Genomic DNA, 24,460 nt, shown 5'->3' with positions numbered 1-24,460 from the left:
GCCCCATGTCTTTTTTATTATTCACAATAGCTGTCGAACCTCTGGCGGAAGCTATTAGATGCTCCTCTATCTCTGGTGTTTCAGTTGGGAACAGGAACCATAAAATTTCATTGTATGCGGACGATCACCTGCTATTTCTTACTAACCCAGATGTATCCATGCCTGCAGTCTTGAATCTGATAAGTAATTTTAGCAAATTTTCAGGCTTCAAAATTAATTTCACAAAGTCAGAGGCACTCCCCCTGGGTTCTTAGAGATTTACCTCCTCCCTTATCCTGTCATTTAAGTGGTCACCTAAGGGCTTCACATACTTGGGGATATATATACTTAGCACAAAAAATAAGGAAATTTTTGTTTGGTAGATCATTTCTTTGTTGTTGCAATGCTTCTTGGCAATAAATAGTATACAATTGGAAAGCCTGTTTATTTCCCTTTTAAATGGTGCCACATTTGTAAGGAACATGCATTTGCGGGATGAGCAGCACAGCTGAGTATGTGGGTTGCACCCATAAAAATTTGCCAAATCTTCTCTGCCAATGCCAAACAGCTATTTTGCTGTTGCTACTGACTCTTGTTTTGAGCTTCTGGTACCCCAGGTGCTGACAATCAGGTGCCTGATATAAGTTTTTTTGCCAAGAAGCATTGTTAGAACAAAGAAATAATCTACCAAACACAAATTTCCTTACTTTTTGTGCTTAGTTTATATATATATATATATATATATATATATATATATATATATATATATATATATATATATATATATATATAAAAGCCCTTCACTACAACAGCTGTATAGCGCTAACTTTTGACCCCTGTTAAAACGTATACATAAAGACATGGAGAGATGGTCTTCCTTACCGCTTTCAATGTTGGGATGGATATCATTACTTAAAATGAACATTCTTCTGAGGTTTCTTTACTTCTTTCAGATGATCCCAATGCTGTTTACAACTAAAGTGATTAAAGAGATTAATAGGCAATTTAGCACCTTTATTTGGAACAAGAAGAGACGTCGTATAAGGATAGCTAGACTGATGAGGCCGCAGGAGATAGGGGGCTTGTCTGTCCCTAATGTCAGGCTTTACCAACTGGCCTCAGTTACATTATATTGCTGAATGGGTAAAGAATGATTAAGAATCTATATGGCTTGATCTAGAATCATCACAGATCAATACATCATTGGTGGGTCTTCTGCTCGCTCTTGAATGGAAAAAAAATTAAGAGTAACACTGGGAATAATATCATTATAAACTCAACATTACAAGCTTGGGTAGCAATTAGTAAATGGAAGGACAAGAAAGAATGCTATCCTCCCTCTCTCCAGTATGGGGTAATATTGACTTTTCCCTGGAGTTACAGATGCTGGATTTGAGCAATGGCAACATAGAGATCATCACTATAGGTCATTTATATGAGAAAGACATAATGTTTTCATTAGCACAATTACACCAGAAATATAACTTACCCCAAAGTGATTTTTTTTTTAGATATCTACAGATATATATAGTTTCTTGCACAGCAAAAGGGACACTGGCTTTAATTGCCAGCCCTCCCCGATGGAAAATATACTTTTGGACCACAACAAAAGAGGTATTTTAGGGCGCGGATACAGGGTACTTAATCACTATGATAGAAGTAATCTGATATTCAAACTCCATGAATGGAATAATGACCTGAACCTTAATATTGATGAAGTCACTTGGAAAGAGATATGGGGATTAGCAAAGGACATTTCTGTTTGTAATAGAACTAAAGAATCTCAATTTAGGTTATTACACTGCTTACAGATAACTCCCCAGCTTAGACATAAAATGAATCATAACAAGTCTGAGCTATGTATAAAGTGTAATATAGAGGTGGGAAGTTATATCCACTGTGTCTAGACATGTATATATATTGATGAATATTGGAAGAATATTGTGGATAAACTTAACATAATCTTTGGTGTTCAACTTGGAAAAGATCCTCTGTTTCTACTTTTTGGTCTGCCTAGCAAACTGGTTAAAAGCTCCTACTCCAAAAGGCTTTTATGTGTTCTTTCTTTCTGTGCAAGAAAGAATATCTTGTTGAGATAGATAGATCACAAGCCTCCTACAATAGCAAGTTGGCATAAGGTTACATTTGAGCTTATACCTATGGAATACTTGACTTACAGAGCTAAGCGTAAGGTAAATGTATTTTATAGGATATGGTTCCCTTTCTAAAGTATATAGGTCCAAGGTTGGCAGCTATTGTACTAAAGGGTTTAACAGACTGCAAGAGAGACATTAAACACCATGGGTTGATGTGTATATAAATGTTTCTCTTTGAATTTTGTACTCTGATGCACAAGATTTCCTCTTCTTTTTCCCTTCTTTTATCATTGCTGTTGCTCTAAATTCAAACGGTAACTGAATGTTGATATGTAGTGGTGGTAGTGTCCACCCCCGCCTCCTTTTTTTTTGTTTTGTTTTTTTTTGCTCTCCTTTACCTTGGATTAAGTGGCCTTCTCTTCTCTTTTTTTTCTCTTTGTTTGTTGGTGTGCTTTTTTACATGTATGTTCTAAAAGAAAAAGTAAATAGAGATACTGTTTTTAGAAATGGCCATAAATATCTGGACATATCACACCCACCCCTCCTCCAGTATTTTCAATCTGCAACCATCAGGAAGATGGCTTAGGAGTATACACACCAGAAACAGGTCGAAAAACAGTTTCTTTCCTTCTGCTATCGGACTACTCATGACCCACACATAACGACTCAACCGGTTCACACATCCCCACTGCACCCCCCAAACACGTTTCCCGCAACTCTGATACACAGTTTAGCACCCTATGCTTTAGCTTCTTATCATCCATTAGTGCTGCTATCCTATTGTGTCCATGCAGACTTGGTCAGCACAGCCACTTTAGCTTTCCTTCCATGTGCATCCTACACTAACTCATCGTGAAACACTGACAATGAAATTGTCACTACCTCTTCTATACTCCTGTACATAGTCATAAGCATTGGTAACATGTGTGCATGTGTCTGTCTAGTTGTATTCCTATTACTGCTTTTATTGCACTTTATCAGTGGATACGATTGTATTCTTTTGCTTGATTTTATTTTTCTTGTATCTCAATGCCTGAAAAAAATAGTATTCTTTCACACGTGTTCTATTTTTGGTCTTTTTTTTATGGCACTGTATATGCTCTGGGAATGACATTTCGCTCCGTTGTACAGTCACTGAACAAGGAAATGACAAGAAATTTGAACTTGATAAGTAAATGTGTGTGCGCACACAAAACACACATGGTTTTCTGTGTGTGCAAGCATGTGATGGGTGTATAAAAGTGAATGGGGGCGTCCGGGTAGCATAGTGGTCTATTCCATTGCCTACCAACATGGGGATTGCCGGTTCAAATCCCCGTGTTACCTCTGGTTTGGTCAGGCGTCCCTACAGACACAATTGGCCGTGTCTGCGGGTGGGAAGCCTGATGTGCGTATGTGTCCTGGTTGCTGCACTAGCGCCTTCTCTGGTCAGTCAGGGCGCCTGTTTGCGGGGGAGGGGGAACTGGGGGGAACAGCGTGATCCTCCCACGTGCTACATCACCCTGGCAAAACTCCTCACTGTCAGGTGAAAAGAAGCAACTGGCGACTCCACATGTATTGGAGGAGATGTGGTATTGGAGGAGACATGTGGTAGCCTGTAGCCCTCCCCGGATCGGCAGAGGGGTGGAGCAGTGACTGGGATGGCTTGGAAGAGTGAGGTCATTGGCCGGGTACAATTGAAGAGGGAAAAAAAGGGGGAGGGAGTGAATGAGGTGGTACATTGCAAGCAGAAGAGAAGATAAGTGTAATATAAGCTCCTTAGATGCAGCCTGCACATCAGGGCTTTTGTGAGGCGGGCAGGTGAGAGACAGAGACTGTAATGTGGAAGAGAAGCATGAGTGACAGGGTGAGTCAAACTGATTAACGGAAACAATGGAGGGAGTCAGATGGACAGTGGAGTAAGTGGGAGTGTGACACAAACGGCAGTCAGTGTAGTCAAAATCATCCTTTTGGGCTGACTGCAATAGGAAAATTTTTATTGCATCATTTTGTGAACAACTTATTTCTTGATATCATTTTAATGAAGAAATTACTTTGCTGCTCCATACGTTAAAAAAAAGTAATTGCATTAGGCTTGTACCCATGAGCAACAGGGAAATGGCTTCATAATGACATTTCTACTTCTACAGGATCCCTGTACAAGACATGAAATGTTTGAGGATGCAGCATAATAAGACAGTAACTTTGAAATTGCAGTGTACAGCGGTTGCAAGCTAAAGTAAAATTACTCTTCAATTTTGGTGTTGGAAAGTAGGGAAGATTTTTTTAATTCATCCATCCATCCATTATCTGAACTGCTTATCCTGCTGTCAGGGTCACGGGGAATGCTGGAGCCTATCCCAGCTGTCATTGGGCGGCAGGCGGGGAGACACCCTGGACAGGCCGCCAGGCCCCAACTACACAGCCTATGTGGGTAGGAAATGACGTCTAACAGTAGGCATACAGTAGATGATAAAAGTATAATTACACTGCAAAATGTGCACTATGTCACCCCCCCAGCGTAGCGAAATTTATCTGAACAATGTATCTACACAATCTTAAACCTCACTGGCAAAAATGGTCACAGCATACAAGAGGAAAGGACACAGCTGGAGCTTTCGTATCATTTATTAATCTTTTTATTTACTTACTTATTGTGGACAGCATGGTGACACAGTGGTTAGCGTGGTCACCTCACATCAAGAAGGTTCTGGGTTCGAGCCCCAGGGTAGTCCAACCTTGGTAGGTCATCCTGGGTCATCCTCTGTGTGGAGTTTGCATGTTCTGTCCATGTCTGCATGGCTTTCTTCCAAGGGCTCCAGTTTCCTCTCACAGTCCAAAGACATGTAAGCCAGGTGAATCGGTCATACTAAATTGTCCCTAGGTATAAATGTGTGTGTGTGTGTGTGTGTGTGTGTGTGTGTGTGTGTGTGTGTGTGTGTGTGTGTGTGTGTGTGTGTGTGTGTGTGTGTGTGTGTGGCCCTGTGATGGCCTGACCGCCTGTCCAGGGTGTCTCCCCGCCTGCCACCCAATGACTGCTGGAAATAGGCTCCAGCATCCCCACAACTCTGAGAGCAGGATAAGTGGTTCAGATAATGGATGGACTTACTTATTGCTTGCCCATTTAAACCAGTGGGCTGACAACTCTCTTCAAGGCCACCATGAAGAATAGCTCTGTCAACCGTGCATCCTGGATAGCCAGATAACACCACTTCCTTTTCTGAATTACCACTTGTCACCTGAAGATGAGGAGTTGCTGCATGATGTGAGACTGAGTGATTTTGAGGTCACGTCATTCAAGGACTCTGTTCAGGACAAGTCAAGTACTCACAGATGAGCTGACAGCTGGTCGTCTGCAGTGCTACTTGACCTCTAATGGTGTATGAGAACACCAGCTCCAGCTACTGTTCATTTATATGTCATGGTGATACTCTTCAATGGAGGAGTAATGTACGTGTGTGTGCGCGTGTGTGTGTGTGCGCGTGTGTGTGTGTGTTTGAGAGAGACTACTTGCTTATAATATCTCAATGCTTTAACAATAAATGTCCCTTTTGAGTCTGTTTTTTCTGTTTGTCTGCTGCCATTAACGAAGAGAATAATAAAGAAAAAAGTAGTATTTGTACAACACATTTTAGCACTTTTCCAAGCTTTGTTTGGTAATAATACTAGTGTTTAGGTATATATTGACCTTTTAATTTACTGCAACATCTTTCACAAATTTAGATCCCCCCCCCCATCTCATTGTTAAAACAGCAGTCCCACCAAGCACCCTTTCCACTCAGCTATGATGTGAAAACTTTCAGCAGAAAGTTGTTCCTGCATCTATGTGGCCAACATACGTGGCTCATACAAGGCGGCATGGTGGCCCAGTTGTTAGCACTGTTGCCTCACAGCAAGAAGGTCTTTGGTTCGAACCCCAGGCCGTCCCAGGTCCTTTATGTTTGGAGTTTGCATGTTCTCCCTGTATCTGTGTGGGTTTCCTCCAGCTGCTTCGGTTTCCTCCCACCATCAAAAAGGCATGCATGTTAGAGTTAATACTCCTGTCTGTGCCCCTGACCAAGGCAATGGAAAGAAGAAGACGAGCTGATCCCCGGGCGCTGCAGCTGCTCACTGCTCATATACATTAGGATGGGTTATATGCAGAAGACAATTTCATTGTAAGTGTTCTGCCCCTGCCAACATGTAGTTTCCAGTCTGCTAGCTTGGCAGACAGATAGCAGGTTCCCAAGAAAGACTCAGATTCAGAAGGCGTTCCGTTTTAAAGCCTTTACTCAATAAAATCTGTAAAACTTAACATGTAGATAAAATACACGTCAATTCCATATAAACTCAAAACAGACTAATACAGCCACTATTTGCACACACAACCATGTAAAGATGACACAACTGCCAACAAACTGATGCGTTTAGCTTCAGGCTAACTTATGTAAACTACTAATAAGACGCGTTAGCCCCTAGCTAACGGGGTCTGACCCTTTAGTCGAGCGGTTAGTGATGTCGCCTTGTGGTGCAGCACACGCCGTATCGAATCCCGCACCGGGTAAGAAAATAACCGGCTACACTTAAACTTTCATTGCCGCACTAGCAGCTATCTTCGGGCAAACTAACATTGCAATTCCCATTGACATACTAGCGCTTAGCATAAAGCTACCGATTAACTACAGAACGGACTTTCTCTTATTACTGATTTTCATGAACTGAGTCTCTAAACATTTATGAGAGAACTGAACGCAAAAATGCTTAAAGGCAAACGTTTTATGGCCAGACAACGAGAGACAGAAAAGAGGACAACACCGTGTCTGTCGTACATATTGTGACTTCCGCACAGGCTACAGCAACTGTACAGGCACAATTCTAAAGGCAAATGCAAACTGCCAATCAAACCCAAACACCGCAACAACACTCCTGCAGCCAGACAACACAGTAACCAATCAACTGTATAATGACAAAATAAAGTGGCTTTCTCTCGCTTTCTCTCTTTCTTTGACTGAGATTAGTTTATAGATGTTGTAACTTGCTGCTTCTGCGCCTACGATATTTGTTCAAAAAAACAATCCCAACCTTAAAATCTGTCCACATTTGTACTGAAATGACCCCTGTATAAACTTCAGGTGGACCTGGTTTGTACCTGGCATTGCCATTAATCAAATAGTTGAATTCTACATGATAGAAATTAACTTTCCTATATGACACGTCAGTGGATTCAATTCATCCATCCATTATCTGAACTGCTTGTCCTGCTCTCAGGGTCGCGGGGATGCTGGAATCTATTCCAGCAGTCAATTTAAAACAGTTTACAAAACACTTGTGTTAATAAACTGCTTGTATTAACTGCAATGGACAACACTTCTAATGCCACTTTCAAAAAGTCTATGGGTGATGACTTAAGTCTCAGTCCTGCTCACAACAGCTTAAAATTATACATTGTGTTTAGGCTATGACTTAGATATTATCAGTGTTGACAGCTTAAATCCGTGACTCCAGTAATGTCAGTTTATTTATACACCATAGCTGTTTCAATGCATCTGCCAAGAGCTAAATGTGTCTTAAACTCATGTCACGTTCTCTTGGGTATAATGTCTGCTACCCTGATGCTCCATTAAAGCGACTGGCTTTGGGAAACAGATGATACGATGGGGACATTCTCGACTCACACTCAGCCTCCTAAAGCAAGAGTGCTAGCTTCAGTTCTTCAAATGTCCACAAGTCTGGTAGATCACAATCAAAAGCTGCTGTGAAAAATAAATAGGAATGTGGAATTTAAATTTAATTTAGATTTTGAAACGAGATAGAACTGTGGAAAATTGTGGAAGTTAACTTTCTGTGCAGTTTTAATATTAATAATTAATAATTGTATTTATAAATTACCTTTCTAAAACAATGTTACGAAGTGCTTCACAAAAAACAAAACAGATAAAACCAGACAAGGCAGGAATAAGAGTAAGATCAAATAAGAGTAAAAAACAGTAAAAATAAAAAAAATTCAAACATTTGTAAAAGCTTTCATAAAAAGAAAAGTTTTACGACGAGATTTAAAAGAAGCTAGAGACTTCGTTCATCTTAGCTCAGCAGGAAGAGAGTTCCATAGTGTGGGGGCTCTAACAGCAAAAGCCCGATCACCCTTTGTAACTAACCGAGACCTTGGAATAACTAGCAGGGCTCCATCTGCAGACCCTAATGATCGAGAGGGGACATACCAAGTCAATAAATCACAAATATATCAAGGAGCAAGACCTTTTAAGCCTCAAAAGTGAGCAGTAAAATTTTAAAATCAATTCGAAATATAACGGAGCCAGTGTAGGGAGGCAAGCACAGGAGTGATATGGTCATGCCTCCTTGTCCCTGTAATGAGCCAAGCAGTGGCATTTTGTACCAAGTGCAGATGGTGGAGTGAGCCCTTGCTGATACCAGAATAAAGTCCATTACAATAGTCGAGCCGAGAAAAGATAAAAGTGTGTACAACTTTTTGCAAATCGGCAACTGATAAAAATGACATAATTTTGGAGATTAGCTTGAGTTGGTTTTGCATGTTTCATACAAACACTTCTAACATGCTTATTGTGTGTAAGCTTGTGTGTGTGTGTGTGTGTGTGTGTGTGTGTGTGTGTGTGTGTGTGTGTGTGTGTGTGTGTACCAGATTTTTCTATCCTATGGGGACATTTGGTCCCCATAAGGATAGAAAACCCTGAAAGCATCTATCTAGTGGGGACATTTTATGGGTCTCCACGAGGGAGAGGGTCTATTTTAGGGTTAGGACTTGGGTTTAGGGTTAAGGTTAGATTTAGGATTAGGTTAAGGTTAGGCATTTAGTTATGATGGCTAAGGTTAGGGTTAAGGGCTAAGGAATGAATGTAGTCAATCAGGGGTCCGCACAAGTATAGGGAGACATGATGTGTGTGTGTGTGAGAGAGAGAGAGAGAGAGAGAGAGAGAGAGAGAGAGAGAGAGAGAGAGAGAGAGAGAGAGAGAGAGAGAGAGAGAGAGAGAGAGAGAGAGAGAGAGAGAGAGAGAGAGAGAGAGAGAGAGAGAAAAACTAGCTGAAAGTTGAAAGAAATAATCTCCCTTTTTAAGCTCAACGATTGCCTGGACTTAACTCGTGTAATTTAACTTGAAAAGGATAAAACTTCCACAGTACTCTGATGTAAGAAATGATAAAACAAGTATTATATTCCACAGTTTGAACTATCTTCTTACAGGAATATTCAAGATTAAGTTCTCCTTAATCAGCAACTGTACTATGGTAAGAAACACGTGAGGCTCAGTCGCTGCTTGGCTTCAGTGCCACAAAACAAAATATCCTCTCCCTGGCTCCCTTCTAAACCCACAAGACCTATCTCTTAAAGTGACAGCAACCTAAATCACTGTTCTAACAGAAAGTTCACAGTGTTGCCTTTTACAAAATATCATACTTACATCAACATGAATTAAACCAAAAGCAATTGGCTGACTTTTAACAAATCACATCTCAATTTACGTAAGCTATTAACCCAATACAGACTGCGCTTATTTATAGAACTAAACATATAAACAACTTGGCTCCCACATACCGGCCCATAATTGTACTCTTAACCGGGGACAATTGGAGCCAAATAAATGTAAGTCCTTCTATTTAAGCAGTCTTCTTCCTTCATTGCTTGACTTGCCATTTACTTTGGGACTGAGAGGTTACTAGCACGTGGCCCAGTTGAAAGACAGTCTTTACCACTGCCTTATTCAGCCTCCTGTAGGAGACAAATCTTCGTGATGGGTCTATCCAGTGTACTGGTCTTGGTCCTGGTGTGGTCCTGACATACCAGTCCAAACTTGTCTGAGACTGTCTGAATGACCTTTCCCATGACCCAGGAGTTGCATGGTGCTGAGTCGTTGATGATCAACAGTGTCTCCAACCGTGAAGTTGCGGGATGGATGGGGCCACTTGTGGCGCTCTTGCAGCTGTGGTAGATATTCTCTTGGCCATCGTTTCCAAAATATGTCTGCCATATACTGGATCTGTTTCCATCTCCTGCGTGAATAGAGATCCTGCTTATCGAGCAGGCCTGGAGGTAGAGATGGCTTGGTCTTGAGGAGTAAGAGATGATTAGGCGTAAATTCTTCCAGATCATTTGGACCACTGGATGCCTTGGTCATAGGCCGACTTGATGATGGCATCTGCCTCACATAACAGGGTGTGTAGGCCCTCCTCGTCGACTGTCTGTAGCTTAAGGGTGGCGCTCAGGATCTTCCTTACAGACCTGACCAACCTCTCCCAGATGATGATGCTGGTTGTGGGGCTTGGGTCCTGGACTGTTCCGATGGCGTCTGGACACTGCTTGGCATCCTGTGCATCATATTCTTCATAAATGTTATAAGTCCATTATAATTATGTTATCCTCTTTCAATGTTGTATTGTGTAAATTGCGTAAACACAACATCTATTGCACACTGTCCATCTTGGGAGAGAGATCCCTCCTCTGTTGCTCTCCCTGAGGTTTCTTCCTATTTTTTCTCCCTGTTAAAGGTTTTTTTTTTAGGGAGTTGTTCCTTATCCGTTGAGAGGGTCTAAGGACAGGATGTTGTGTTGCTGTTAAGCCCACTGAGGCAAATTTGTAATTTGTGATATTTGGCTATATAAATAAAATTGATTTGATTTGACTTGGCAGCTCATTTTCTCCTTAGATGATTTACTAATATGCCCCTGTTTCAGGCAGCTGAAGCACAGGCCTTTTGCTCGTAAGAAGTCAATCTTCTCCTTATGAAGAGACTTCTTCATCTTCTTGCACTGTTCCATAGCATGTTCTCCACCCTGACAGAAGAGACATGATTTGGAAAATGCACAAACTTGGCTCCCAGTGACTTTACATTCTGACTTAGGCTGAGGACTCACTGCTTGATTACTGGTGATAGTTGCAGCTGTGGTGAAACCTCTCTTGTTACCACTTCTTCTGTACAACCTCTCATCCACTTGACCTTTAGCTTGGCACTTTGAAGCAAAGTGCTTGATATCACCAAATATTGAGTGCAAGGCTTCCTTTGCTTGATTGATGACAAAGTCCACAAGGTCGTTGAACTTGGCTCTGTGATTTTCCCTGTCCTGAATACCACAGACCACACTTCTCCACCTTTCCCTCAACTTGTACGGGAGCTTGACAGTGATTGCATGTATGTTAGCTGCATTGTCCAATTCTTCCATGTACTCCAGATCAGTCATAGCATTACGACATCCTGTGAGATAGAGGCCGAATGAATGGAGCGCTTCTCCGTTGTCTGACTTGATGGTAGGCCAGTTCAGGGCCTTGTTGATATATGCCACAGAAATCTTGTAAGCATTTCCAAAATGTTCTTCCAGAAGTCTCTTGGCTTCACAGTAGCCATGCTCGGGTTCCATATGGAGACATCCTTATCAGCTCCCTGGGCTGTCTGCTAGTATACTGCTCCATAAAGTAGAGCCGGTCTTTGCTTCTATCTCTCTTTTCTTCTACTCCATGTTTGAATGCCCTTAAGCCGATATTCTAGAGCAGCGGTGGCTAACCATGTGCCATGGAGAGCCATGTGTATGCTGGTTTTCATTCCAACCTGAATGCACACCAGGTGATTTCACTGATACATTCTTCCTCTTTGGTTGAAGGGTTACTAATCAGTGAAATCACCTGGTATGGAGTCCGGCTGGAATGAAAACCTGCATACACATGGCTCTTCATGGCACATGGTTAGCCACTCCTGTTCTAGGGGCTCTCCCTTAAACACAGGCATGTTCTGAGGGGGCAGAGTGGTTAGTCTTTGCTGCTTAGCTAGCATTTCAGTAACACCTTGTAAAGTCTCTGGTGTCTCTGCCCTTGCCTGAGTAGTTGCAGCAGTTGATCTTCGAACATTGTGTAGAAGGTCATTACTCTGCACTACTTGCCTGTTTGTGAGCAATGAACACTTTACTTGCCTGTGAGCTAGCAAATCTATAGATTTGTTTTAACTCAAGTAGGAGTTCATTCCATCATGAATTGATGCTCTGGATGAGATAACCCCTTTAAACTCGTTCAAGAGCTTAATTTTAGCATCAGATGCTGCTAAAACAGTTTGTATCTCCAGCTCCTTTCTTTCCTTTTTTAGTGTAGCTTCCTGTTCCTCTAAGATTTGTCTCTGTTTTAGAGTGGATGCTTGGGCTATCAATGTAACTATCTCCAATTCTGTCTTTAGACGAGTAGATGAAGCATAAGATGATGCATGAGAAGAATGCACAGAAGCTATCTTGGAACCATGCTTTAATAATGAGGAAGATGTCATGGATACGCTATCTGATGGCTGCACTTCTTCGTTGCATTTTGTAGCTTCTACAATGCATAGATGAGCCTCATATCCAAGCCTTAGCCCTCACTCCAAAATCCCTAAAGGCACCAGCCTTGGGTTCAAACCAGTTAGCTTGATCTTTGTTCATTTCTTCAGAAATTTGTTGAAGTATCCCTTTAACATTGGCATGGAGATCACAAAACTCCCCAAACAGCCTGTTTAACTCCACCATTTATTTGGTTTGAATTAATGTTAAGCTATTATCATCACCATCGTCCATTAAGCCGTGTATCTGACTCATTTTACCTGTTAGTTTAGCCTTAGCTAGCTTGGCCTTCCATGCACTAAAGGCATGTTGCAACCTTTCTTCCATTGCCTTAGCTGTGACATTCACCACCCTTGGCTTCACAACTGTAGCTGAATCTTCAACTCCGTGCTCCATTCTTTATGCGCCAACTGGGTTGAAATAGCTAAATGTGATGACGGTGTGACGGTTCAGAGTCTGATAATTACCCTCCACAATGTAGCATGGCTAACCGCAAGAAATCGTATATTTCCTTTTACGATAATGTCGGGCTAGTCCACTAGCTAACACTTACCACAGATGGCACCTTTATATGGGGAGAGTTGCGAATTGAACTTTACTCACAGCCACCGTATCGCGAAGTAGTTGTAATTCTTCTTTCCTTGTGGTTTCCTACCCTTCAAAAATGTCCATTCATTCAACTGGAGGTGTGTTTCTTACTAATGTGGGTGTTGAAGCTCAACAATTGCCTGGACTAAACTCGTGTACATTAACTTGAAAAGGATAAAACTTCCACAGGACTCCGATGTAAAAAAGGATAAAACAAGTATGTATTTTATTCCACAGTTTGTATTATCTTCTTACAGGAATCTTCAAGGTTAAGTTCTCCTTAAATCAAGGCTTGGTCACTGCTTGGCTTCAACTCCACAAAACAAAATGTCCTCTCCCTGGCTCCCTTCTAAACCCACAAGACCTATCTCTTAAAGCGACAGTAACCTAAATCACCATTCTAACAGAAAGTTCACAGTGTTGCCTTTTACAAAATATCACACTTACATCAACATGAACTAAATCAAATGACTATTAGCTGACTTTTAACAACTACTATTAATTAACTTATTCAATGAAATCACTTATCTCAATTTACATAAGCTGTTAACCCAATACAGACTGCTTATTTATAGAACTAAACATATAAATGTAACTTGGCTTCCACATTAACATTTAGTGGCTGCCCATTTTGTGTTTTTTTTTCTTTTCTTTTTCTTTCTGCCTTTTGACGACATTGTGAATTTTCATGATGCCCAGCCTCTGTTTTTGTGCCGCTGTCAAACCTGGGCCCTTGAAGCTCAATTGATTTGTGTTTGGTATCGCTTCCTTAAGTTGACTCTTTTGTTAAACTTTCATTCAGTGCTTGTAACAACAACAAAAACGGTTTGAGAAAAATGTTGTGCATTTAAAGTTCTTGCAAGCACACCCAAAAGGCTATTAAAAAGTTATAGCTATCACTTAATTCTCTACCCAGTCTGCTAACACACATTATCATATTTTTTAGCTCCAAGACCAATAAAGTTGGAAGTATCTAAAATTGTGTCTGTTATTTTTCTGACTAGTACCATTTGTGTACCACACAGAAGATAACACTTGGTTTGAGAGGATAATACAAACCTATTCATGAAAGGGAACCAGGTTTTGGCTCAAAAGGGCACTAACAAAGAAGCAAGTTCAAGTTCAACTTTATTGTCATATGTATTTAGATTTCAATGAAATTATTGTGTTCTGGCTCTCTCTGCCTTATCACAAAGACAAAGGACACACCATACCAAAAAACACACCACAGACCTACATAGACTATGTACACATGAATTCATACCGTGAATTCATACATTAGCAGAGATGCCAAGATTCACAGATCCTCATTACAATTGGAATACATTTGATCAATTTTATAGCAGTTGTTTGGTTCCTTACTGTTTCGCTCATTTCAGATCAAATTTTAGAATAGAAACGTCTTATTTGAAAATGTATGTTGCTGAACTCAGTATGGTACAGTGGATCCCGTTTAGTGGCAACAGTTGACTTTTAAACCATATTATTATCATAATATGACAATATGAATGTTATTATCATAATTATGATAACATTCATATTGCCATTTTGATATCTTCTTTTTCTTCTTCTTCTTGTTATTATTATCATGGTTAAAACTAAATAATATATTTTATTCTAAGCTACTACTTTCACATTACATACCATATTGTTACTTATCTCAGATTTGTATCACTTTATATTGCCTTATTGTATTATTACTGATTCATCATTCACATTTTGTGCTGGCAGTGGGTGTGTCTTACTGTAGTGACCCTTCTACTCTGAATGAAAACAGGGTAGACACCATGATGAGCCTTGGTCTAGTTAATTGGCAGCAGTAGGGATGTGGCATAACCTGCTGACTGCAGTTATCCAGGGAGGAGAACGAGCATCAAAGTGGTCGGCAGCTGACACATGGGGAAAATACAGAATGCAGCATATAGCATGTACAGGTTTGAATTGATACTTGAATAACAAACTTATGACACAATGGGATGCATGTACAGAGAACTCTTTTAAATCAATGTGATGTATCAGCCAGCCGTCTTCTGGGCAGTACAAATAGGATTCACTGAACAATTAGCACAAGATACAGTGGTGCAGCTGGTGCAGAAAACAGGATACAACAGATAAAGAATACAGTGAACAAAACAGGATGCAATTGACAGCAGGGACAGCACACAGTGGACAGCAAATGCACAATCTGATGCACAACAGGTACAGGATAAAGTGTACTGTAGCCACAAGATATAGTGCATGGCAGGTACAAGATACAAAGGAGAGCAAATACTACATACTGTAGTGAACAAGAGTAGGATAGGACAGCTGACATGTTTAGCTACTAGTCCATGGGCCAGACGATATTTCGGTACACTCAAGGTGGCAAAACTTACTTATAATTTTTGAAAGGATCCATGTCTGTAGATGATATTTTGGTATGATAACCATTCCTGAGTGGCAGCTGTATCACAGTTATCAGCTCATGAAGTTAACCACCCGCGAAACTAAATTGCATTTTAGACGCTGGTGCATATCCTGGTTTAGCCTCATGGTCAGGACATTTTTAAATGTTCTATAATATTGTCTTTGGTATCATTTTAAAGGGGACCTTCTTAGCTTTCATTCAAGCCCTGTTGTGGATATTTCTCACAAATATAGAGGTCACTTGAGCTCTTCAACCCGTCAATAACACACATCTTTCTGCAATTTTCGCCTAAACTATATACTTTCTTTTAGCCCTGTGGCATCTAGGAATATCAGGGACACAAAACACAAAAACTGGAATACTCACAGGACTGTAAAGATTCAGGAAATGTATAATATACCCATACTATTTCATTGTGTGAGGTGATTGTGAGCCTTAAATGAGAACTAGACCAAAGCCAGTTAGGTCACAAACTGGTCTCTATACATTTGTTTAAATACACAATCAAAATACATGATAAAAAGGAATACCATAGTGAGGTAATGAACTATTTTAATATTTTAAACAACATTGACATTTACATATACTTAGTCAATGATACATGTAATCCCATATCATTAGTGGGTATATGTAATGGTAATGGGTAGGGTAATGGGTATATGTGAATATGGTTACATTATTGTTATCAAGCTCTGGGTAACCAAGTCCAGAATCAACATCCTGTGCATCAATAGACTACTACCACAGTAATACCATCAGAATCATCACACTGTCATTCATCAAACTGCTCGTTTCTCTCATCATCTGACTCCCCAAGTTCAAAGTCCAGTTCTGGACCATCCTGCTGTTTTTGGTTACTGCAGGTCTGTAACCTGCACATGTCTGTGCATGGAAGTCCATTTGACAGGCACATGCAGCTTGGCATTTTGCATGAATGCACACACTTGCATGTTAGCATTTCCAAGACCACATCTGGTGCAGGTGGGGAGCGCATCCAGTAAATGGCCAGCTTGCCTTCATCGTCTGTCCATCCATACTCAGTAGGGCTTGGCACCACAGGGTTAGCCTGCAGACAGCACTTCCATATTGCTGCCTGATAGTTGGCTCGTTGAACATGCATAAAGAGACAGTCTCTACGTGGTGGCAGCTGGCTGGACTCAACCTCTCCCCTTTTGGTGCAGAAGAGCTGGTAACGCAGTTTGTTCACCTCAGCAGTGCTGCTATTAGCAACATACATCAGACAGGTGAACTGCTCAATTTTCTGGAACAGCTCATCACTCACATTCCATGTCTGTCCCAGTTGACTAAAAGTCTCTTGGCAGGAAGTGTGCTTTCTCACTATCTTCAGGGCATTCAGCTTCCCTCGACCAGCGAATGCACTGACAGTGTCGCAGCCTGTGAAGGCATGTAAGCCAATTAGGCTGTCACAGATGCTGTCTCCAAGTGAACTTGCCAGTTTGGTGATGTCGACAAACCGTGTGCGGTTCTGAGTCCCACACTTCTGGTAGATGGGACAGGTGATGTCCTTCTGGAAGCCAAGACAAAGCACCATGACATCAGTGTCCTCAGCTGTGATGATAACTGACTTTGAGCCCGCATTTGCTGCATGCAATGCATGCAGGAGCAGACGGGTGTCAGCTTCTTCATGTGTGGAGTGCAGTTCTGCTGCTTCCTCACACCCATCTTCTGTCAACTTGTAGCAGGTTTCCTCACAGGTCATGTACAACACCTTGCCATGCAGCATAGCTCTGTATCGTGGGAGTTTCCACTCTTCCACCAGAAACTTGATGAGACTGGTCTTGTTGGAGGAACTGCGCAGAAATTTTCTCCACTGCTGGACGTGGTGTCCCCCTGCAAGATTCTTGTACTGGAGAGTGATGTCTCCACCCCGATTCAGTCGTTCAGCATCTTTGATCGAAGTCTGGTGATAGACATCAAAAACAACATCAATCCTCCCACTCTGTGCTCTCTCATGGAGGACCTGGGTCAAGGCTGACTCTGCCACCTGTGCAAAGGTTTTGTTGTTGCCATTCATTTTTTGGACCAGGATCATCCCATCAATGATGGAAGTGGATGGGATTGGGATGTCTTCTGCAGGAGATACATTCTTTTCAAGCTCTCTGGCAAGTGCAGCCTTGTTTGTTTTTCGTAAGGACCCATCAGCATTTGCCAGTGCCCATGGTAGTGGGCCCAATGGGTAGGCAAGGACATCCTTCAGATTCACCTTCCTGCTTTCAGCCACCAGGATCATGTGACTGAAAAGGTTTCTATCTGCCTCAGAACCACATCCTGTGCTTTCTTTCCATGAGCTTGTTTTGTGCTGACATTGGAGAATGTTTTCAGACTTTGCTTGGTCATCTTGTCGTGGAATTTCACAGGTGGTGGGTCTGCATCGAACCTTGTTTGCTGGAATGCTTGGTAGGCCTCTTCTCCTTTCTCAAGAGCTCTCAAGAGATCTATGGTCACATCAGGTGGAGCCATGTTGCCAGTGGAGAGGCTAACCAAATCAATCTCATCAGGGGACATAGGATTGAGCCAGTTATTCTCCATAAGGTCCATGAGAGACTGGACATCTGCTTCATCTCTCTTGATCCTTGGACTCTGTAGATCTGGATGAGACCATTTGCACCTGCCTTGACCTGTCAGGTCTCTCAGCTGTCTGAGGTACATACTTCTATACTCAGCTGTGAGATAATATTTGGTCACAGCTCCTGGCTTCAAGCTGAATCCCTTTGTCCCTCCAGCTGTTTGGGTGTCTTTGTTCACCGTTTCTTCTATAGCTTGGTCAACAGGGATTCGGCCAAAGGGATTGGTGGAGCCCAGTTGGACTGAGAAGCCTCCTTCCATGAATTCTGTGTACACATCTGGGTGTGTGATGGGCAGCTCAGACATCTGGTTGTAGTAGTAGGGGAGGTAGCGTGCATAATTCATCCTGTCATAAGCAAAGCACCATGGGATCATTGCTCGAATGCTAGCCAAGTGTAGCATCCAGTCTCCCTCTCTGGATGCTCGGGTGAGCCCCAACAAGATTTCAACCATGTCCAAATAGGACATCCAGAAGTTCGAGAGGCTGCCGTTTCCACCTCTAAGGAACTCACGGTAGACTTCAAATAGATCCATGATGCGTGTACAAGAGCTGTTCTCGAGGACCTCCTTCAAAGCATGTTGTGAGACTTCTTTCCCAAGGCTGTCAATGGTCTTCAGTGTCTCATTCAGGTGAACCATGTCATTCCTGTGAGTTTCTTCCAACCAGGACAGGAAACCATTCAAGGTCAGTCGCATGAGAGCCTCATACAGGAGCTTGTGTAGTCGCACTGCCCTGTTGTACTTGCGGCCATCCATAACACCAGCAATTGAGCCTTCTGCAATCATGCCAGACTCAATGCAGAGGTCTTTGAGTCCAGCATCTTGGAAACGCTTTCCTATTATTGCCAGCAGTGTGCAGATGGTGTGGAATACCCCAAGCCTAACGATGATATCATGGAACTTGTCATGGTGTTTCCATGTGATCTCGACAGCCTTCGCATACAGGGCTTGGTCAAAGACACAGACAATCTTCCTCAGGCCTAAGCACTGCATGATGCTCAGTGACTGGTTAAGCACCTCGTTGACAGTAGACATTTGTGTCGCTGGAGCATTGATGGTAGGCAGATAGCCTATATTGTCGGGGATGACCGTCATCTCTCCTCGAGTCAGGATGTTGAAGCCTGTCCAGCTGCTGACTGACTGTTCTTCTTGTTGTGACATGCGTGCTAGGACCCAAAGAAGGTTTTTCTCTCTGGCAAGCTTAGTATTGGCTGCAGTATCGGCATCTGACTTTTTGCTTTGTGGTGGCCCTACCCGTTGTCCAGCATTGTAAGTTGGTAACATTGGTGGGGGTCCATCAATGCTTCTCTTCTTTGTTTTGGGAACAGTGGGCATGGGTTGGACAGGAAGTGGGTTGACTGGCTTTGCTTGCACAGCAATCCCATTGACTCTGTGAGATGTTCCCTCACCACTGACAGTTTCTTCAAGACGGTCGATATTGTCCCAGGCTAAAGTTGTGAATATGCCAGGATGGATGTTAGCTGGAAGGGCAATGCCACTCCCTGATGATGAGAGTTTCTGGAGACACAGGGCAGTGTTGATCTCTTCCATCTGTGAATAGGACACACTGTGACCAAGTCGGTTGAGGATGTTTATCAACTCTACATTTCCTGTCAACGATTTGACACTGAATGGCAGAACAATGTGCTTGGAAGGCTTGGTATTTCCACATGTCACTGCATATACTATGTCATGGCCAAATGACTGCAGAAGGCACTGCACTCTCTGGGATGCATGATCAGGATCATTTGAGCCTGTGAGTAGAGAGTACAGGAAGATAATGAGCGACTCTGGAATGGTAGGACATTCTGCTTCTGGTTTGACTTCAGGCGGCCAGGTTTGAGGAACATCTTGACTTTTAATGTCTGCTCTCAATTTGATGGCTGCTTTGGCTATAACATCTTGTGCACTGACACTTTTCAGGGTCTGCAGCTCCCTTTTGAGAGACTGATTTTCTTTGGCAAGTTCCCTCATGGACAAGTTATCGGGATAGAGGAGGAATTTTCCTTTCTCATCAGGGAATATCTGCAAGGCTCCAGCAAACTCACTCTCCAGGTTTCGCCTTATGTGCTTCTTGGTTGATTCCTTGACTTGGGCAATGCCTTGGGAGTTCATTGAAGCTACCAGTCTAGAAGAGAGAGCAGTCATTGTCATCACTTGAGGATTGCCAAAAAGCTCCATCCTGATGAAGAGGAACAGCTCATTGTATGCCTTATTCACAGCAGCTTCATACTGGGCTGCAGCATCATCATCTTCATTGCTGGCAACCTCTCCTTTGGAAACCTCTTCTTTGGTGTAAAGTCTATAGCATGACCTGTGGTAGTGCCCTTCAGCTGCTATAAGGTCTCTACTTACAATGGCAAGGATTCTGCTGTCCCTTTTCTTTGTGGCTGCACTCCTGATCTTTGCATCAGCTCGCAGTTCTCGACACTGCACCAGTGCTTCTCTCGTATTCTGTCTCTTGGAATATTTGCTGTTTTTCTGACAAAATATGCACTCTGCATCATAAGTCCTAGATGTACTTGGAGCATGTCGAGCTACTCTCTTAGATTGTTTCTCTTCAGCAGAGACACAACTTTTCTTTTCTTTTGCAAGGAGGCCATCAAGAATTTGCTTCATAGTGAAGATACTGTGACACTTTCTGTGGTAGTAGATTGCGGGAATCTGTCCCTCAGGAATGTCTTTTGCCAGTTTCAAAACTGGTGCATGATTTCGTATCTGAGCTGCCCTGAGCAGAGTTCTCCATGAGTCGACACTTTGTAGTGAAACCAGCTTATCTGTATCATCAGAACAGTGGATAATGCACTCCACCCGTGGGCGCTTTGGTATTGGGTAAAAACTTGCTTGTTCACCAGTGGCCATATTCAGTCAGTTTTCACCTGCCACATACAAACAAATACATGTAACTTAGGTGTATGAACACTACTAAAACAAAGTTTACTTTGCTTCACCAGCGTCATATTACCATTATTTATCTTACATAGCCACAAATAGATACATTACCTAGTTGCTATGCAACAGCTGTATTTTGTCCACATGAGGCCGCTAAAATCAACACAAGATGAAAGTTCCTCGTAGCCACTTTAACTAATCATATTAACATATACATTAAAAGAACATGCTAACATTATGGGAAATTAGCTTACAATCTTCTCCAGAGTGAGACAAGAAGATAGATACCAGTTTCCTCTATATGTGTTTAGTAGAAAGCTATCTGGCTGCACGTTAGCCTAGCTTAGCACAATGAATGGAAGTACACAGTACTGGTTATCCTTGGTTGTTGGCCAACTAAGAACTGTCCCAGAGTTTAAGCTAGGCTAATCAGTACCAGGGGTGTTGAAATGCTATATTTGTAAAAATCTGGGCAAATACACAATCGTGAGAGGCACAGAAACAGGTTTCCTGAAAGAAAAATTAAATAGCTGCTCATTTGGAAAGGTTATCATGTATTATTTTACTTCTGTTAGTGTACCAAATAAAATGGCACCAGTGAAGTTGTGTCACCTTGGGTGATATCGATATCTGGTCTGACCCATGGACTAACTGGCTTTGGTCTAGTTAGTTTCTTAGTAATAATGCCCTTCTAATTTAAGGTTCACAATCACCTCACACAATGAAATAGTATGGGTATATTATACATTTCCTGAATCTTTACAGTCCTGTGAGTATTCCAGTTTTTGTGTTTTGTGTCCCTGATATTCCTAGATGCCACAGGGCTAAAAGACAGTATATAGTTTAGGCGAACATTGCAGAAAGATGTGTGTTATTGACGGGTTGAAGAGCTCAAGTGACCTCTATATTTGTGAGAAATATCCACAACAGGGCTTGAATGAAAGCTAAGAAGGTCCCCTTTAAAATGATACCAAAGACAATATTATAGAACATTTAAAAATGTCCTGAACATGAGGCTAAACCAGGATATGCACCAGCGTCTAAAATGCAATTTACTTTAGGGGGTGGTTAACTTCATGAGCTGATAACTGTGATACAGCTGCCACTCAGGAGTGGTTATCATACCAAAATATCATCTACAGACATGGATCCTTTCAAAAATTATAAGTAAGTTTTGCCACCTTGAGTGTACCGAAATAGGAAATTTTGGGCTCTGGCCCATGGACTATACAGCATGCATTGCATTGTTACAAGAAACAATCATCAGCATGTATAAGATACAGTGCATTGCAAGTACAGGATATAGGATACAGTGCACATAAGGCACAGAAAACATGACAAAGTGGGCAGAAAGTACATAATATAGGATACACTGGACAAAAGGTAGAAGATATAGGATACCATAGACATCAGGTACAGGACATAGAATACAATAGACAAAAGATGCAGAACATAAGACACTTTAGACAGCAGGTACAAAATATAGGATACAATAGACACCAGGTACAAGATATTGGATATGATAGACATCAGGCACAAGGTATAGGATACAATAGACAGCCGAAGAATTTAAGGATACAGATGACAGTAGGAACAAAAGGGGAAACATAGGGTTGTGCGGATAAGCAGTTCAAGCTCCAGCTTTCAGGCCAACAGTGAGAAGAATCTCACATAAATAAGGAAGTAGAGCAGGCAAATAAATGACATCAGACAGCACAGGGCATCTACAGGGTAGATACACAGGCTGAGGCCCCTGGGCAATGCTTTCACATCCCAACAGGAGCATTCTCCCTCACTTTCTCTCGTTCTCGCTCCCACTCTCATTCATTCTCCCTAGCTTCCTTTCTTCTGACATGCAGCCTTTCTCTTCTCGTCCTCTTGTGACCTTTCCTATCCATTCAGCTGACTGCTGAGTTAAACGAAATATCCTGATCCTCAGTGTTTGGTGGTGTGCTTTACTTTCTGTCGATGCCGGTTTTTCTCTCCGAGGCATTCTCTCTCTCTTCGTCTCACTCACTCGCACGTGCACACACACACACACTTACTTTATGGGCTTCTTTTTAATCCAAATTCCTAAAATCGCCCATCTTCCCACATCCCCTAATTATACCTGATGAACATATGTTTTTCTGTATGCACAGCGCATGTATCTAACTCCTACTTACCTTGTTTCCTAATATGATTAAAACTTTTGCGATGCCAACTAATTTGTTTCCTTGTGTCTTCTGCATACTCTACAGTGCCTGCCTTTGGCCTTCGTCACTCACAGCTAATGGATGTCCTTACCCAGTATGCCTACAATGAGAGTTTCTTTAATGGGACATGGAGCTTCAACGAAACAGAGCAAGAGCAGAAGCACCCCTACAACTACTATGCTATGCTCCTCACACTGCTGATCTTTGTCATTGTCTTTGGCAATGTGTTGGTGTGCATGGCTGTGTCCAGGGAGAAGGCTCTGCAAACCACCACCAACTACCTGATCGTCAGCCTGGCTGTGGCTGACCTGCTGGTGGCCACACTGGTGATGCCCTGGGTTGTCTACCTAGAGGTAGGGTAGCAAGAATGTGGTTACATGCACGGGCTCATGTACGAACACACACACACACACTCATGCATATTTATGAATAATGGATGAACACTTCATAAAACATGATCATTAAGGAAAATATGATTCACGGGAGACTGGCTCTTGTAAGCAGTCCTTCATATTGCTAGACACTATAGATTCCCTCTCTTCTCTGTTGCTGTTTTCTGCCTTAGCTTTCTTGGTTTCTCTTTCTGTGTCATCAGTGACAGCAATTGTGAACAAATGTCACATTAATTTTGATGATTACTGAGCTCTACATTATCACAGCTATTATAGGGAATGATTTTTCCTGTGTTCTGAAGCATTTCTTGGTTTTATATTGTTAATTTAGCCCAGAATGTTGGACAACCTTAGTTCAATCAACATCTTTTGAGAGGACCTTTCATACTTTGTGTAAAAGTAACTAGTGTTCCACTGTGTAGACCAAATGCCAAAATCAATGGAAAAGAATTATAATGGCTTCAGCATTAAAATATTGAATTTGCCTCTATTTAAAGAAAATTTTAATACGGGGCATCTGGGTAGCGTAACAGTCTATTCCGTTGCCTACCAACACGGGGATCACCAGTTTAAATCCCCATGTTACCTCCAGCTTGGTCAGGCGTCCCTACAGACACAATTGGCCATGTCTGCGGGTGGGAAGCCGGATGTGGGTATGTGTCCTGGTCACTGCACTAGTGTCTCCTCTTGTCAGTCAGGGCGCCTGTTCGGGGGGGAGGGGGAACTGGGGGGACTAGCATGATCCTCCCTCACGCTACGTCCCCCTGGTGAAACTCCTCACTGTCAGGTGAAAAGAAGCGGCTGGTGAATCCACCTGCATCGGAGGAGCCATGTGGTAGTCTGCAGCCCTCTCCGGATCAGCAGAGGGGGTGGAGCAGCAACCGGGATGGCTCGGAAGTTGGCCGGATACAATTGGGGAGAAAAAGGGAGAAGAAATCCAAAAAAGAAAGAATTTGAATGTAGTTAAGTGGGTATGGGCAATTTCTGACAGAGTGCTGATTTTTATCTTTCAGCGATATGAATACCAATAGCAAATCAAAATAG

General features: G+C 42.1%; 1 protein-coding gene across 1 annotated transcript in view; it reads left to right on the top strand.

Annotated features, from left to right (window-relative positions):
- The first annotated feature begins 23,101 nt into the window (after positions 1-23,101).
- drd2a (dopamine receptor D2a) overlaps positions 23,102-24,460 on the top strand; it is a 45,581-nt gene continuing 44,222 nt past the window's right edge. Inside the window, exon 1 of the mRNA XM_056283511.1 lies at positions 23,102-23,377. Within this exon, the coding sequence (XP_056139486.1) occupies positions 23,102-23,377 (276 nt within the window). The remainder of the gene's footprint in view (positions 23,378-24,460) is intronic.

Source organism: Lampris incognitus, chromosome 7 (genome assembly GCF_029633865.1).
Source record: "Lampris incognitus isolate fLamInc1 chromosome 7, fLamInc1.hap2, whole genome shotgun sequence".
NCBI classification, from domain to species: Eukaryota; Metazoa; Chordata; class Actinopteri; order Lampriformes; family Lampridae; genus Lampris; species Lampris incognitus.
The sequence above is the reverse complement of the archived record's forward strand: the minus strand, read 5'-3'. Positions and strand labels throughout refer to the sequence as shown.